This window comes from Schistocerca serialis, chromosome 1, assembly GCF_023864345.2.
Source record: "Schistocerca serialis cubense isolate TAMUIC-IGC-003099 chromosome 1, iqSchSeri2.2, whole genome shotgun sequence".
In the NCBI taxonomy this organism is placed as follows: domain Eukaryota; kingdom Metazoa; phylum Arthropoda; class Insecta; order Orthoptera; family Acrididae; genus Schistocerca; species Schistocerca serialis.
In genome coordinates this window covers 653981675-653998373 of record NC_064638.1, presented here as the reverse complement: position 1 = coordinate 653998373, position 16699 = coordinate 653981675, and the positions used below count along the sequence as shown (strand labels likewise).

General features: G+C 39.6%; 1 protein-coding gene across 2 annotated transcripts in view; it reads right to left on the bottom strand.

The window, feature by feature from the left end:
• LOC126479274 (ubiquitin-protein ligase E3C) overlaps nt 1-16699 on the bottom strand; it is a 209568-nt gene that overhangs the window by 96587 nt on the left and 96282 nt on the right. For both annotated transcript variants that reach the window (XM_050103771.1, XM_050103772.1), the window contains exon 8: nt 5583-5740. In XM_050103771.1, the coding sequence (XP_049959728.1) occupies nt 5583-5740 (158 nt within the window). The remainder of the gene's footprint in view (nt 1-5582; nt 5741-16699) is intronic.

The window sequence follows — 16699 nt, the reverse complement described above, 5'->3', positions numbered from 1 at the left end:
CATTGTTCGGTCTTCACAGCTGAGCTATTTGCCCTCTACCAGGCTGCTCTTTACATATGCCATCACCGACATTCTGCTTATGTCATCTGCTCTGATTCCCTCAGTGCCATCCAGAGCCTCAGTGATCTGTATCCGGTTCACCCTTTCGTGCACCGGATCCAACGCTCTCTTCAGCAGCTGGTGGACGACGGTTCTCTGGTTACCTTTATGTGGGTTCCTGGCCATGTTGGTATCCCTGGGAACGAAGCTGCAGATGCCGCGGTCAAGGCTGCGGTCCTCCAGCCTTGGACAGCTTCTTGTTGTGTGCCTTCATCTGACTTTAGCAGGGTCATTTGTCAGCGAATTTTATCGCTGTGGCATGCTGATTGGGCTACACTTATGGACAACAAGCTTCGGGAAACCTCTTCCCATGGCTTGGGCGACCTCTTCACGCCCTTCTCGGTGGGAGGAGGTCGTTTTGGCCTGGTTGCGAATTGGACACTGCCGGTTCAGCCATCGCCATCTGCTGACGGCTGCGCCGGCGCCGTTCTGACCACGTGGGCAATTGTTGACGGTACACCACATTTTAACGTCCTGTCTGAATTTTAATACACTGCATGTTGATCTTGGCCTGCCATGTACTCTGGATGCCATTTTAGCGGATGACCCAGGAGCAGCTGCTCGCATTCTTCGTTTTGTCCACTTGACAAACCTGTCTAAGTACATTTGATTATGCTGTTTTCTTTTCATCCCATGCCTGTTAATATGGCTTTTATAGTGTTGTCCCTTTTAGTTTCTGCTTTAACCTTGTGCCTCGCAGTGCATTCCTAGCTTAGTCTGGGCGCTGCTAATGACCATCGAAGTTATGCGCCCTAAAACCACAAAAAAACAATTTGTGAAAAGGCTTTGTGGCAATAGGGGATGTTGCAATGAGCTGTATTAACTGTGATCCCCTTTAAAACAGTTGATAAATGTGATCCTGAAACCTTACTCATGAAATTGATGGTTCAGAAGTTTTGGGTTTAGTGCTGAATCGTCAAGAGTTGTGAAAACAACTCAGCAGCAAACTCAAAAACTAGTAAATCAGCTCATAAATAAAATTATCATGAGCGAAAATTCTGAACAAAGTTAGACAAGAGTGATGTAATCAGTCTTCCTACTCCTGAAACATGTTCAGGAAAGTAGAGCCTCTACACAATATTTCATTATGTGTAATTTAGGAAACTACTACTTTATTTTGAGCTATGCAAATATGGCAAATGACAAAGCAATATAAACCTGTGTGTTGTGTACATGGAATTAAATGAGAGAGGAGAATATGTGCTTTCTTTAACAACATGGGACGTCTTTCCACAGAGTCTTAGTTAAGAAGCACTAGAAGGTATTCAAACTGTAATTCCACAACCTCACTTGAAAATTTGCACTTTAGAATGATACTGGCATTATGCTAACACTAATCGATACTTACAAAGAAACTTTTAATGAAATACATCAAAATTATCTCCCGTTTTCTGTACATATTTCAAAAGGAAAAACACTATTTCAAGAGCGCAAGATTGAGATTTTATTACTTTATTTATGCTGCTTTTTCGTTCAATTTAAAGTGCAGTATTGGCAAGTATATGCCACAGTTCAATGGTAATTCATGTATGGTTGTTTCAGTTTCTGATTTTACTTGTTCAAGTTTATTCATCCCCAACACACATTCCTAAATCACAATGAAAATGTGAATGCTAGGAGACTAATGAAAGCCGTACATTTATCATTGTCATTATGAATGGCTGAGTGTATGACGAAAGGACCAACAGAAAAAACAGTTTTCAATAAGGCATGCTACAATTTGTTAAAATGAAACACACTCAAGACATATGTCATTTGTCCTATGATTTACAACCAAACAAAATGTTTTAAGTAGGATTTCTCCAGTTGCCGTAGTCATCCATATTTTTACACATATTCTCATTGCTAAAATTATTTCAATATATAATTATTTTTGATGTAATTGACATGATGCAACATTTTATGCAACCATTAAAACTTACAAACATATTTGCATGAAAAGATTTGATTTGACAGATGACACTATACAAGATTCTGCTCCATCCAGAAGTGATCCACAAACTGGAATAACATGGATTGATATTCATTAGAGATGAATGTAGCATATTACACTCACATTATGAATAAAACAAATTTTGGATATGCTACATACCTGTAGCAACACACACGCTCACAATGCAACCTTTTTGTGAATCAACAGCACCTGCACCAGAATCTTTTTCTATTTAAATTGCCTGACAAAAGCAGTGAAGCACTCAGAAGGCATAGTTGGCCGACAGTGTACGTGTATACACCATTGGGAGGTACATAGCTGATTACAGCTGTGATTCTCAACAGCAGGTAGAATGACCACCAGAGTTGTTATCAGGTCTGGTAGAGTGTATAAGGGGAGTCAACGTCATCAGATGTTGAATGATCACTGTGAAGGACAAAAATACAACGCTGACTCCAATGCTGACTCACACTAGTACGCAGTATCACCATCTGACAGTTTGAAACTGACCTCACTGTGTGCCTTTACTTGACTGACTGGTCAAATCATGCAATATAAAGAATTACGTGGCATATGGATATCACAGAGCCTAATTAATGTTTGACTGCATGGGAACGTGAGTTGAGACATACTCGTCACAGAGGTTCTAGTCAGCCTTGTCTGACCACCACAAAGAAGTATATGAAGATAGTAACTGTTCCGAAAGAACAGATACCAGTGATGACTATGCAGCTTCTCTAGATAGAAATGAAAATTAATCAAAACCCCCAGCTGCCAACAGGTGTCACTGGAAGTGTCTCAGCCACTGGAAAAAAAAAGATCACATTAGGGTAAATTTCCCCATATTGAAGAGTGCTTGCTAAAGTTGATAAGCCAGTTTAGAGGACAAAACATTCCCTTAAGTGGCTTCATGTTGAAGGAAAAACAAAGTCCTTTGCTCAGTCCCTCGGGATTGAAGGATTTGTGGCAACTGAAGGGTGGCTCCCATTTTTAGTCATTCCATCATGTTAAAAAAAAAAATTCTTTGGAGAGAGAGCCAGCATGGAAAATTCTCTCTGTATTGAACGGTTTGATGAACTAAAACAACTTTTGAATGGCTAAGACTTATGCAACATATTCAACATAGGCAAAACTGCTCTTTTTTAAGTATATAAATGTCTTCCTGATTGCACCCAATAGTCAAAGATGAAAAGTGTCATAGAAGGAATCTGCACAAGGGCAGAACAACTGTCCTTCTGGCCTGTAACATACATGGATCTCAAAAGTTGAAACCACTCACAATAAGGAAATCTGTGAAACCACGCTATTTCAAGGGAATAAAATCATTTCCCACAACTTATCGCTAAAAAGAGTCATGGATGATGACGGAATTGTTTATTGAATGGCTGACCTAAGTTGTCATATGAAAAAACAGAAACACAAAATTTTACTATTTTTGGACAACTGCACTGTACATAATGACCCACCACCATTAGATCATGTAAAACTGATTCCTCCCCTCCCCCCCCCCCCCCCCCCCAGCCAACGCAACATCAAGATTTCAACCACTGGACCAATGCATACTACAAAATTTTAAAAACTCTCTGTCCGAGAAAAACTGTTTTACTTGTGCTGGATAGCACTGAAAAAGGTGTGAAGCCAAACATAATAGTTTTGACTATGAAATGGCCTGGAAAAATGTTGATCGTAACACACTTTATAACTGCTTCAGAAAGTGCAGGTTTAAAATGTAAAACAGCCGTCAGACTCACGAGAATTAACAAATTCGGCGAGGGAACTTCTATCCAGCTGTGGTGAGTTAACCTTTGATGATTTCATTCATGTTGACAATGACACTGGTGTCCATGGTGTTCTAACTGATGCTGAACTGTTGGCCTGTCAGGATGAGCATGAGGAAGTGGAAGATAACAAAGAATAACTGCCAACTCCAGTCACACTTAGTGAGGCACAGTCATCTGACCATACTCAATGCTCCTATGCCCTCAGATGGAAGCTAGTGATGATTTCTCCTTAGCTCCCATCACCATTGAAAATTCACTTGGCAGTGCTACATGGAAGCCACTCTCTCAAAACAAAATCAATGACTATTTTTCAAAATGATGTGTAACATTTTCATTGGTATGCTTTTCAAATTGTACCATATGTCTATATGTATATATTATTTTGGTCATTATTAAAATAAATATAATGTACATATATGGGTAACAGGTATCTCATTTACTTGACTTATTTTCCTCAATTCCTCTAAATTATTTGAATAATTCATATTATTTTGAACACTTGTTAATGTGAGCTTTTTCTGATCCCTTGAATTTCAAATTATTGAGAGTTCACTGTAATACCCATGATTATTGAGAGTTCACTGTAATACCCATGATTATTGAGAGTTCACCAATATGCAGTGCCCAGATAAACCGATGAAGCAAAAATATACATTCTTTACACAAAGTAAAAACTGATTATCTTCTCAAACTTATTATGGCACCCTTTGGGGCAAAATGAAGTCATTCAAATTAGGATTAACACAGTTTTCGCATTTTCTGCCCCTGAAACAATTAGATTTAGAAATAAAACATTTTCATAATACATCTATTTTATATATTCTGAAGCTCTGATGTCAAAAACACACCTTTCATAGTGATATTGAGCACTGTTTTTCCTCTTCACTAGTTCACTCCTCGTTAATGTATCGGATCTCTGAGCTGAAAAGTACCAATTTCTTTTGTACTTATTACTCTCTAGGGAGTACGCTTTATATTTTGTACACGATTCACCTTTTGATGCAGTTAGATACTGTAACAATGAATGTTTACCACTTTAAAGCTCCTGGAAGGTCATTTTTACAACCTGCATATGATGTGGACTTCTGTACTTAACTTTATGCATGTAACATTAACAAGTGCACCATGGGCAAACACTATCAATGTTGTCATAGTCCTCAAAATCATGCGAATGTTCATAAAATTACAGTAACACTCACAATAATAATAAAAAAAAAACCTGACTCTTTCTCAAACATCTGACATTCTGACTTTAAACAACATTCAGTGTATCTTGTTAATCCTATAATCCTATTTCATAAAATTCATGAAAAACTTATGGACCATTAAAAGTGGCAGAGGTGTGGGGAATAAAGCTTAATCATAAATTACAGGAACTTATGCAAGGGAGATTTTTAGTTAAATTTATCAAATCACAGAGAATATGTTGGTTAGGGCATATGTAGGTAGATGGCAGATGAGAGGCTGCCTAAGAGAAAAATCCAATGGAAACTGTACTCCATAAGAAACAAAGTGCACCAAAGAGCAAGAGCCAGAAGCAATATTTTGGCTAACCTTACTAGAAATGGAGATCTGAAGATGTAAGAGGGAGGGTGAAGGAAAGGGGACAGGGGGGGGGGGGGGGGGGGAGGGTGATGGAAGCATTCAGAGAGAAATTCCTATTTGTCCTTTAAAATTAAACCTAATAATAATGGCAAGTGATTCTCTTAGTTTGTTGTGCATAAATATTCAACATATATTATAAAAAGGAAAGAAAAAGCTCTACTTACTTATACTTATGAATAGCAAATTTGTTTGATATCAGCAGGTTGTGGCACACTTGACAAAGAGCTTGTAACACCTGAGGATCTTCAGACTGATCTATTGCAGACAGTAAGTACTGCACTCGTGCTGTATCATTCAACATCTCGACACAGTATTCCAGTATCTAAAAGAGAAATTAGAAAATGGAAGCCTATGTTTAAACTGATTTACTTGACAAAAGATTTCAGTAAAAATTAATAAGCATGTTTTGATAATGTCACAGATTTCCAGCAACACTTGGCAAACAACAGAATGATGCTCATTACTAGGAGTTCTTTGAAAGTACCTATTTTCTAACACACCTGCTCACTGTTCATTTAGAAAATAAATACATACAGGGTGTTTCAAAATGAATATACAGGTTTTAAGGCTTTGTAGCATTTATTACGAGGGTCACTCCAAAAGAAATGCACACTACTTTTTTTTAAATCCATCTTTTATTCTACATGCTTAGAAGTTTTACAGTGTGTAGATACATCCTTTAGGAACAATATTTTCATTTCTCCACATAATTTCCATCCCTCTCAACTGCCTTACGCCATCTTGGAACCAGTGCCTGTATACCCGCATGGTAAAATTCTGGACCAACCTGTTGGAGCCACTGTTTGGCAGTGTGCACAAGGGAGTCATCATCTTCAAACCTTGTTCCACGTAGCACGACAATTTGTTCACTGTGATGCGTCTGTCAGCAGTCACAAATTCGTTAACTCCCTGCACATTGTCTGGAGTGTGTGAAGTACGAGGCCTGCCGCTGCGAGGACAATCCTCAATATTGCCGTGCCCACTTTCATCACGTAACCTGCTTGCCCATTGACTGACTGTACTGCGATCGCCGGCAGCATCTCCATACACCTTTTTTCAACCTCTTGTGGATATTTCCCACTGTCTCATTTTCACAGCACAGGAATTATATGACAGCACATTGTTTCTGACGAACGTCAAAAGTAGCAGCCATCTTGAAGACATGCTGTGACGGTGCCACTCACGGGAACAGGTTGAAATAAGTTTGAAAACAAGCAGGATGGATGTATCTACACACTGTAAAACTTTCACACATGCAGAATGAAAACCATATTTTTACTAAAATAGTGAGCATTTCTTTTGGAGTGACCCTCGTACATTCACCTTGCAAATATAAATAATACATCAAATGAAAGAGCAACTCAAACAGTTGTGTATACCTGTACGCAAAGGGAAGAGACTGGAACAACCAAGAGTGACTGAAGAACATGCTGAACAAGTGAGAGCCTTTCACGTCTAGCACCAAGAAATCAGTTTGGTTGGCTAGTCATGATTCATCATTTCCAGTGATGTCTCTGTGGAGACCTTTAAGGAGATGCTTACAACTATGTCCTTATTGTCTGCCATTGTTACTAGCTGTAAAAAGCCTACAGCATACAGTTTGTGTGTCAACTTTGCAAATGAAATGCTGCTGCACGAGGATGAAGATAATCTGAATCGTGTCGTGTTGCAAATATAAATAATACATCAAATGAAAGAGCAACTCAAACAGTTGTGTATACCTGTACGCAAAGGGAAGAGACTGGAACAACCAAGAGTGACTGAAGAACATGCTGAACAAGTGAGAGCCTTTCACGTCTAGCACCAAGAAATCAGTTTGGTTGGCTAGTCGTGATTCATCATTTCCAGTGATGTCTCTGTGGAGACCTTTAAGGAGATGCTTACAACTATGTCCTTATTGTCTGCCATTGTTACTAGCTGTAAAAAGCCTACAGCATACAGTTTGTGTGTCAACTTTGCAAATGAAATGCTGCTGCACGAGGATGAAGATAATCTGAATCGTGTCGTCTTCGGTGATGACTTGACATTTCACCTAAGTGAACACTTACAGGAAAAACTGTTTCAGCAGCTCTTTCATTTGATATATTATTTATAACTGTAAGTTGAACATAGTAAATACTACAAAGCCTTAGAACCCGTACATTCATTTTGAAACACCCTGTATTATTTTCAAATGAGCACTCGGGTGCCTTCTAAGCTAAAGAAGTAGGATGATGAAAAGGACACCAAGAAAATGGTGACAATTACAGAGGTCTGAAGCCAAAGAAAAGCTACAATGAAGAACAGAGGGATGAAAAAAGGGGAACTGAGAGTAAGTGAATCTGGGGCAGATTGAAAGATGGAGCCACCAATTACTTCTCTCCTCATTACTACTGAGTGACTTTTAAGCGACTCTAGCAAGATTGATATACATATAATACTGTAAGTTTCACTTTCTGTAACAATCGGTGCATTTCCTTTCTGTCACCCACATAATGAACACCCTGATACCAAAATAGCTGTGATTAAATGTGCACTAACATATAATTCATCACTAAATAAATCCACACAAAAGCCAGAGAACAGAATGGCAATGCTGAGTGAAGTGGTACACTGTCTCTTGTTACTGCACAACTTCCCTCTTCTTGCCTTCATACAAGCACACCATACTTTAAAAAGTGATGGTCAACACAGTATTTAGGGTCATTATCATAACTGCTTTGTGTAAAATATGCTGCTAATGGCTAAACAGACTGGGATATATGAACACAGCACATACAAATGCTTAATATGTTCAATGTGATTGTTTCTACTGACAGAGTTTCTCCTCTATATCAAGATGATTTGAGTTTTACACAATAGTATGTGTACAACAGAGTGGCTCATATTCAAGTTTTTATTTCTTTTTTTCTTGTGTGTGCTACCCTACAGTTTGGTTTTATTGCACAAAAAGGCTGAGTTTTACGTAATTTAGGCTCAGTGGAAAAAGGGTAAGTGTTTAACCCTTGGCCGAAACCTTGGGGCAGAAAATGAAAAATCACATAAAAATCTTGTTTATATTTTATACCAAGTAGTATTGTTGAGAAGTAGCTGATTAACTGAGAGCTTCATTAATAACACCTTAATAATTAATACTGTTGTATTAATTTCAATAATAGAATATATAATTTTGTGAAACAAATATGATTAGAAAATCTCTTGACAAAATTTTCTTTGATAATATCTCTTTTATGCTCTGCACCCTGAATCACATACTGCTTCTGTTGCTCATTTCTACAAATCAATGAGCTTGACAGCTCACTCAGTGAGTCATTTAAAATTTTCAGTTTAATGATTAAAATTGATCATACTTAATTTTCTTGTCACTGAGATGGATCTGTTTTATGAAACTTGTCACTAAAATCAAACCTGGAAAGAAAGACTCACACTTTATTACAAACTTACTGATTCATACTTGAATCCCTTTAATGTTTTCATCTGATAATTCTGCTTCATGAATCACTGCAATGAGCATTTTCTTTCTTACTTTTTTTCAGAGGAGAAATTACAAATGAAGATGGCAACAGCAACATACTGAAAAAGGTGAAAGGTACTATAAATTATTTTTTTCCATTTTTTTAAAGCCATGCACGAGATATGATGATTAACAAGCTGGTATTTATAAGGTTTTGAAAGAATATCATTCAAACACAATGATTTGGCTTTATAAATGGGGTACAGAATTGTGCCTTCAAATCCAGCTACATGTAAAATATAAATATCACAAACTTATTTATCTTCTTCCAAACAATAAGTAGCTTTCGCCAACCATCTTGCCTAACAGACAGTACCTGGAACATGGAAAGATACCCCACGAGATGCTGCTTCAATATGGGTAATTAGAGGTTGTTCTAATATTTCAACATAATTCTCCCTAGAATGTTGTTCTCTTAGTTTACCTCAGACCAAATTGAGGCTTTAACATGTATTAGCCTGCGCCATGTGTTCACTGAGACATCAGCACGGAATTTAAGTTTGAAATCCATTAATATTTCCAGTATGATCAGATATGTTTCTCTACAGCTCATATTTTCCTCAAAGACACACCTGAAAATGATTTAATGTATCTGATGCATGTACGGTAAGTACAACAGATTCTTTGCCAGAACATTTTAAATCAAAGCACATGCACCTCTAAAGATATTTGATGCAGGTCTGGTCCAGCCATCCACGTAATACGAGTGGCCAGCAGCAGCAGCCTCCACTGCCGTTGGTGTTAGCACACACTGTTTGGTTCACATTTTTGCTTTTCTTACAACCTTCCATCAAGAAGTGAGTATTATCTGCGTGTTTACATAACCGAATAGTGACTGTTTATGTTTAAAGCCCTCTTATTTATTTCCCGCATAATTTCATTGAGTTAAGTCTGTAGTGTAGTATCACATTGCTATTTACTGCTACTGTCATGTAATTCACTTTGAATTTGTGACTGTTGTGAACAGTAGGTGATTAGTCAGTCTACATCCAGCTACCGACACAGGAGGAGCAGCCAGCAGCAGCAGTTTGATTAATAAACATCATTTAATTCATGAGTTCTGCTATCTTTAGTACCGATAGGGACTGTAATTGCTGCATTTTGTTGGAAGCTACTTTTTTGACCTCTCTCTCATAACTCTAGGTGGTGCTAACTTCAATCACACAGACTGAGGCTGTTGCCAATGGGTATCACTGCAGGGGGCCAAATGTGTGACCAAAGGGGGCCCAGTTATTGCCTGCACTGAGGTTGACCCTCACTCCTGGTCGATTAGGAAGTCATTTTGAAGTGTGTCAGGCAGCAAAAGACTCCCCAGAACACTGATCAAAAGTGTCTGCCTGGTTTGCCTGACAAACAGCTTTCAGGCGCTATCTGTGAGCGATAAAGATGCTGAGCCAAATGCAGTCGCTACCCCGTTTCACAGGAAATCTCTTGGCCTATAAGACAAGGGCATTTACAGATCATGGAATTCTGGTGTTTGGAGGTATAATGTTAAATGTATAACAGATCCTTTAGGGGCATATGGCTGGCAAGAAGGGGAAGAAGTCCTAGATGCATTCTGCATACTGGAGGTAGTCATCCCAGATTTGGAATACGTCCTTCTAGATACCATGAAGAGCAAAGGGTGCAGCCAACTGCAGGTGGTGCCTCACGTCAGTGCCAGTGATGTGTGGTACTTTGGATTTCAAGAGATTCATGTTCTTGACAGTTATTTGAATCAGTAAAGACTGTCTGTCTTGTTTGTGAGATGAAAGCAGAGCTCACCATCTGTAGCATCATCAACAGGACTGATTGCTGACCTATGGTAGACAGCCGAGTGGAGTTTTGGAATGAGAGGCTCAGATGGCTCTGCAACTGTGTAAACTTCAGATCCCTTGACTTGCACTATAAGGTGGTAGGCTATCAGGTTCCTCTTAATAGGTCAGAGGTCCACTGCACACAGGAGGTGGCTACACAGGAAGTGGGGCCAGTATGCAGCGGACTGGGCAGCTTTTTAGGTTAGAAAGTCTCAAAAAGTATGAAACGGACATCAGCCTCAAAGGGTGCAGCTCAAATTCAGAATAAGGGTAGATTAGGAACCATTGGTACATTGTGTAATGACCATATATGGCCATATTAGCGTGATCGTGAGCAGTGTACTGCAGCATCACTGATGGCAGGCAAGTGTGGATGTTGTTACTGCAATAATTCAACAAGGCCAGTGCAATGTTGTGAGGCAGGTTAGCTTGCTGTACTCAGTGGTATTGCACCGACTAGTAGTGCAGCAAAGCATAAGGCAGACTTTCACACCGAAAGTGGCAGTGGAGTTTTAAGATATGTGACTCGTAGGGAAACATATGCATAAGGATCCTACAGCTGATTATAAGTAGTGGTCATCCTTGTAATAGAATTATTGTAAGTCTCACAACCACACCCTCCCTGGACTTAGTGACACGGCACGATTGGTCACTCACCTCATCTCCAGCACCACAGTCTAGTGCGATGGCGGAGCTGGCCACACCAAGTCACCTCCAGCAGCACAGCCGATTCCTGCTGAAGTGGCAGTGAGTTACTTCCTATGCACATCAGCCACCATCTGCCACCACCGGACAGGCTTCTCAGTGCAGTGGTCACCCCCCACCATGATGCCAAAGGATACCATTGTCAAATTCACACACTGCTGGCACGGGGTCCATGCAGCCAGCTTATGTAACAAGGACACCACCATGGTGTAGTACCATGTCAGCAACAAAGGGTGTGCAGGCAGTCAGCCCAGCCAATCACAAACCCAGTGTATCAAGTAAGTGTCAATAGCCCAGCCAATCACAAACCCAGTGTATCAAGTAAGTGTCAATAAAATGAGTTGATACATTTGGAGCTGCCTTTCTCTGGAGCCAGCTGGAATCCAACCTTGCCCTTACCAACACACCACACCATCCTGGCTCATAGCCACCACACCTTGGGCCAGAGGGGCACTATAGTTTGGTGCCAGAATTTGAAGAATTGTCTTCACACAGCACGGCATATGGACCAAGACCTACTGTGTCAGCACGGTACGGTGACTGATGAACTATTTGGTTACGTTGTTGAGAGTGTAATAGACAAGGAAGTGAAGTTTAACTGTCATTTTAACTTGAAGGTTACTTCGTTTAGGCTGAAGGAGCTGGCTGACTTAGTGGAGTTTAAAGGTAATGGCAGTGGGCAATATTTGGTGCCTGTAAGATGCATGCAGTGTAACTTACTTGGTCATCATGCATAGAGTCAGTGCCTTTAACCCATTACACAGGTCAACAATAAGGTCACATTGCAAGGCAGTGAGATAATCTAGGTGGCCCATGATGTGAAGTTAAGACTAATTTGCAGTGATCTTTTGGAATTGTAATTAATCTTGTTCTGTTGTATTACTGTGGGTAATAGACAGTAAGAGTGTCACAGTGGCAGAGTCAGACACGAAATGTGTGTTGGAGCCAGAAGCAGTACAGATATAGTTAGAACGCAGCTGACGGCAAATAAAACGCATCTAAATGGGCAGTTGGCAGTTGAAGATGGACAGTTAGCAGTGCTTCAGGCACTGCAGCATGAGGTGGATCCAGCTGCCACAGAACTCATTGTTCCCTGTTCTGGAAAATCATCAGAGGACGTACGATCATTCTTAGAGGACCTTAAAACACCGGCAGAGGTGAGTGGTTGGATGGATAGTCAGTTGTGTGTACCAAATTTGTGGCTAGTGGGGGAAACAAAAACATACTCTGAGGTGTATGGAACAATTAAAGGATGCAGCAAGCTTTTGGACAGTTAGGGAAAGGATTTTTGCAAAGGTATAAGAAACAGAACAGTACAAGATATTTTCAGGAACAGTTGATTGCTACTGAGAAGAGGTATGGGGAAACTGTAGAAAATTTTGCAGATCGGATAAGGAAATGTAATGAAACCAAGTACAAGTTAGGGCAGAGTGATGCAGCAAATGCAGTTTTGTTGCAAAAAGTTGGGTAACGGGTGCTTGGTGATTTTCCAAGGGGATTACCATTGGGCATATCAAGGAGAATGCATACCAGTGCATCAAAGGATCTGTAGTCTGCTATTAAGTTAGCAATGGAGTGTCTTTTGTAAACATTAAGTATTACAGGTACGGAAAGAAAGGTCATTTCCAGAGGCAATGTTGCCAGCACCAGGAATGTAGAGGAAAAATATTATAGGAGAATTTGGCCAATGTACATAGGGGTGGATGAGGAGATGGTAAGCAACTGTTAAATGCAAGAGGCAACACGAAGTCCACCTAACAGTGTTCCCCGTTAAAAATGGATGGAACAAATAAATTTGCAGATGTGGAGCAGGCATTAAGAGATGTTAAGAGGTAAAGAGAGCAAGTTTTTTTTTGGGCACAGGGACACACATTTCAGTTGCCAGCAGAGACTTAGTGGGTCGAAGGCAACAGAAACCGTCACACTATAGGTTACAATGGGGTCAGAGATAATGATGTTGGACTGTTGACTTCAGCGGATGTCGATTTTCATATAGAGACTGTCTGATTTTAGCAGGTAGTACCACATGTGTGAGAGGGCTACAGAATGTTTTTGGTGTTAGACTTTTTGTAGTAACATTGTACTAAAACTGACCTTTCGCAACATACAGTAGAACATAGTGGAATTATATTTCAGCTAGGGAAAACTGCTGCCAGCATAGAACTGTCGTGAGGGGCTCTAGAATATTGGACACACCAGTTAAATAGTGTACTATTCCACTAAGGCTCGATTTGCATGACTGTGTGCCAGGTGGCACTGGAAAGTCACTTTGGGTGAGTGTAGAGCTACCTCTACCCACAGGTACCGTATTTACTCGAATCTAAGCCGCACTCGAATCTAAGCCACACCTGAAAAATGAGACTCGAAATCAAGGACAACAAATATTTCCGAATCTAAGCCGCACCTGAAATCTGAGACTCGAAATTCAAGGGGAGAGAAAAGTTTTAGGCCACACCTCCAAATCGAAACAAAGTTGGTCCATTGTAATATGAGACAAAATTTAGGTCGAATGAATGACGATACAGCTGCAGTAGTTTGGTTCGAGTCATAAGCTTAGCAATTAAGCTTTACCAGGTAGCCATTGCTATGCGTCAGGCGCTCCGTCCATATTTATACGGGTGCCCTTCCTTTTTCACGTGCTTCGTCTGGTTTGATTTGATTGCTTATTTTTCTTTGATCTGATAAGTACCGTTCTCTTTGTTATAGGTGTTTACGTCACTCTAAACTGAAAATGCATTATTGTACTGTGTCATGCATTGTTTGTCGCATTCTGATAATGCTTTTGTGCGCGCTACCGCCTCTTACAATAAAGAAAAAGAGAGGAATTGTCTCATAAGCGAAACAATGGCAAGAGACTGATATTTGTTGTTACTTACACTGCTGCTTTCTTTGATAATGATCAACAAGAACCCAATAATAGACTGTGTATGACAGAAGATGATCTGAACAAGAGTTTAGGGAAAATTTTTCTCCGCTTGAAAATCTTTGCAGACGCCTCTTTAGTACAGTACATTCTGCACAGAAATTAGAGTCATTTTAGATTTAAAAATCTAGTCAATTGCCGTGCTTCATTTCTGATTGTATCACTATTAGGCATAAGAATAATATGAATATAAACATGACATGATATGCATATTCTTCCACATTTGCTATTGTCTCACTCTAGTTTCGTAGTTTATTAGGCAGACAGGATTTAAATGAGACAGCAGCAAACACGAAACAATAAATGGCAAAATGTTTACATTCGTATTATTCTTATGGTGAAGAGAATACTGCATGTGATTCACAATTCATAAAAGTTCCTTTTAGCAACCATCTGTTCTCGCAGCTAGGAAAAAATTCAGAACGTAGAGTTGGCCATATTGACAAACATCCTGAACAGTCTTGCCAGTCGGGTTTTCGTAGTACACTGAAATGCTGCTACATTCAAAGATGAACAATACGGAATTTTATTTACTTCGTTGGATAATGTATGAAAATGCAGTGGTCGAAACAAGAGGTGGAGAAAAAAGCTCGTCTTCCACCTTTTTTTAAATTTATTTACTGACGCAGAGGCTTTGGTGCCAGTATTCATCTTTGTGCCTGCAAAGCATGCCTGTGTAGCGCTACATATATTCGACGCCAGAAGTTAGTTGTGGCAGCACCTACCAACATTTTTCAGAACTTCCGCTTACTTTGCACTCGATTCTAAGCCGCAGGCGGTTTTCTTGATTACAAAAACCGGAAAAAAAGTGCAGCTTAGATTCGAGTAAATACGGTATGTTGTGTGTTTTGTAGTGTCTGGAGAAAAACAATACAATGGATCCAGCAAGTTGTTTTATTAAGAAAAGTATTGTATGTGTGCATGAGATAGGGTGGGAGAGTAAACAAAGGTAGTGTTTAACTTCCAAGAAATAATATTGATGGCAATTGAGAGATTTATACCAAATAAACCAGTAAGAGAAGGAACTGATTCCTCATAGTACAAAAAACAGGTCAGAACACTGTTGCAGAAACAATGTAAAAAGCAAGCCAGATTCAAATAAAAGCAAAAGCCCCAAGATTCGAGATTTTTTACAGAAGTGTGAAGTTTAGCAAGGACTTCAATATGAGATGCTTATAATAGTTTCCACAACAAAACTTCCTCTTGAAATCTGGCAGAAAATACAAAGAGATTTTGGTTGTATGTATAGTATGCTAGTAGCAAGACACAACCAATGCCTTCTCTATGCAACAGAAATGGAAATACTGTTGATGACAGCACTGCTAAAGCAGATATACTAAACACAGCCTAGCGAAATTCCTTCACCAAAGACAACAAAGTAAATATTCCGGAATTCAAATCAAGAACTCTGCCAACATGAGTAAGTTAGAAGTACATATCCTCGGATTAATGAAGCCACTTAAACCACATAATAAAGACTAATCTTCCAGTCCAGATTTTATATCAATTAGGTTCCTTTCAAAATTTGCTGATATATTGGCTCCAAACTTAGCTACTGAACACAGCCACTCGCTTTACAAAAGATGCATACATAAAGAATGGAGAGTTGCACAGGCTGAACAAATACTCAAAAAAAGAAATAGGAGTAATGTGCTGAATTACCACCCATATTACTAATGTTGATTTGCAATAGGATTCTGGAACATATATTGCATTCAAACATTATGAATTACCTAAAAAAAAGGCCTGTTGACACACAGCCAGCACACATCAGAAAATATTGTTCTTGTGAAACACAACAAGATCTTTAGTCAGACGTAATAATGAGTGTTACTGACACAGAATCTCAAAATGACTCCATATTTCTAGATTTCTACAAGACTTTTGACACTGTTTCCTCACAAGCAGCTTCTAATCAAATTGTGTGCTTCTACACCTACATCTACATTTATACTCTGCAAGCCACCCAATGGTGTGTGGCGGAGGGCACTTTGCGTGCCACTGTCATTACCTCCCTTTCATGTTCTAGTCACATATGGTTCGTGGGAAGAATGACTGCCGGAAAGCCTCTGTGCGCGCTTCAATTCTCTCTAATTTTATATTTGTGATCTCCTCGGGAGGTATAAGTACGGGGAAGCAATATATTCTATACCTCATCCAGAAACGCATCCCCTCGAAATCTGGACAGCAAGCTACACCGCGATGCAGAGCGCCTCTCTTGCAGAGCCTGCCACTTGAGTTTGCTAAACATCTCCGTAACGCTATCACACTTACCACATAACCCTGTGACAAAACACACCGCTCTTCTTTGGATCTTCTCTGTCTCCTCTATCAACCTGACCTGGTGCGGATCCCACACTGATG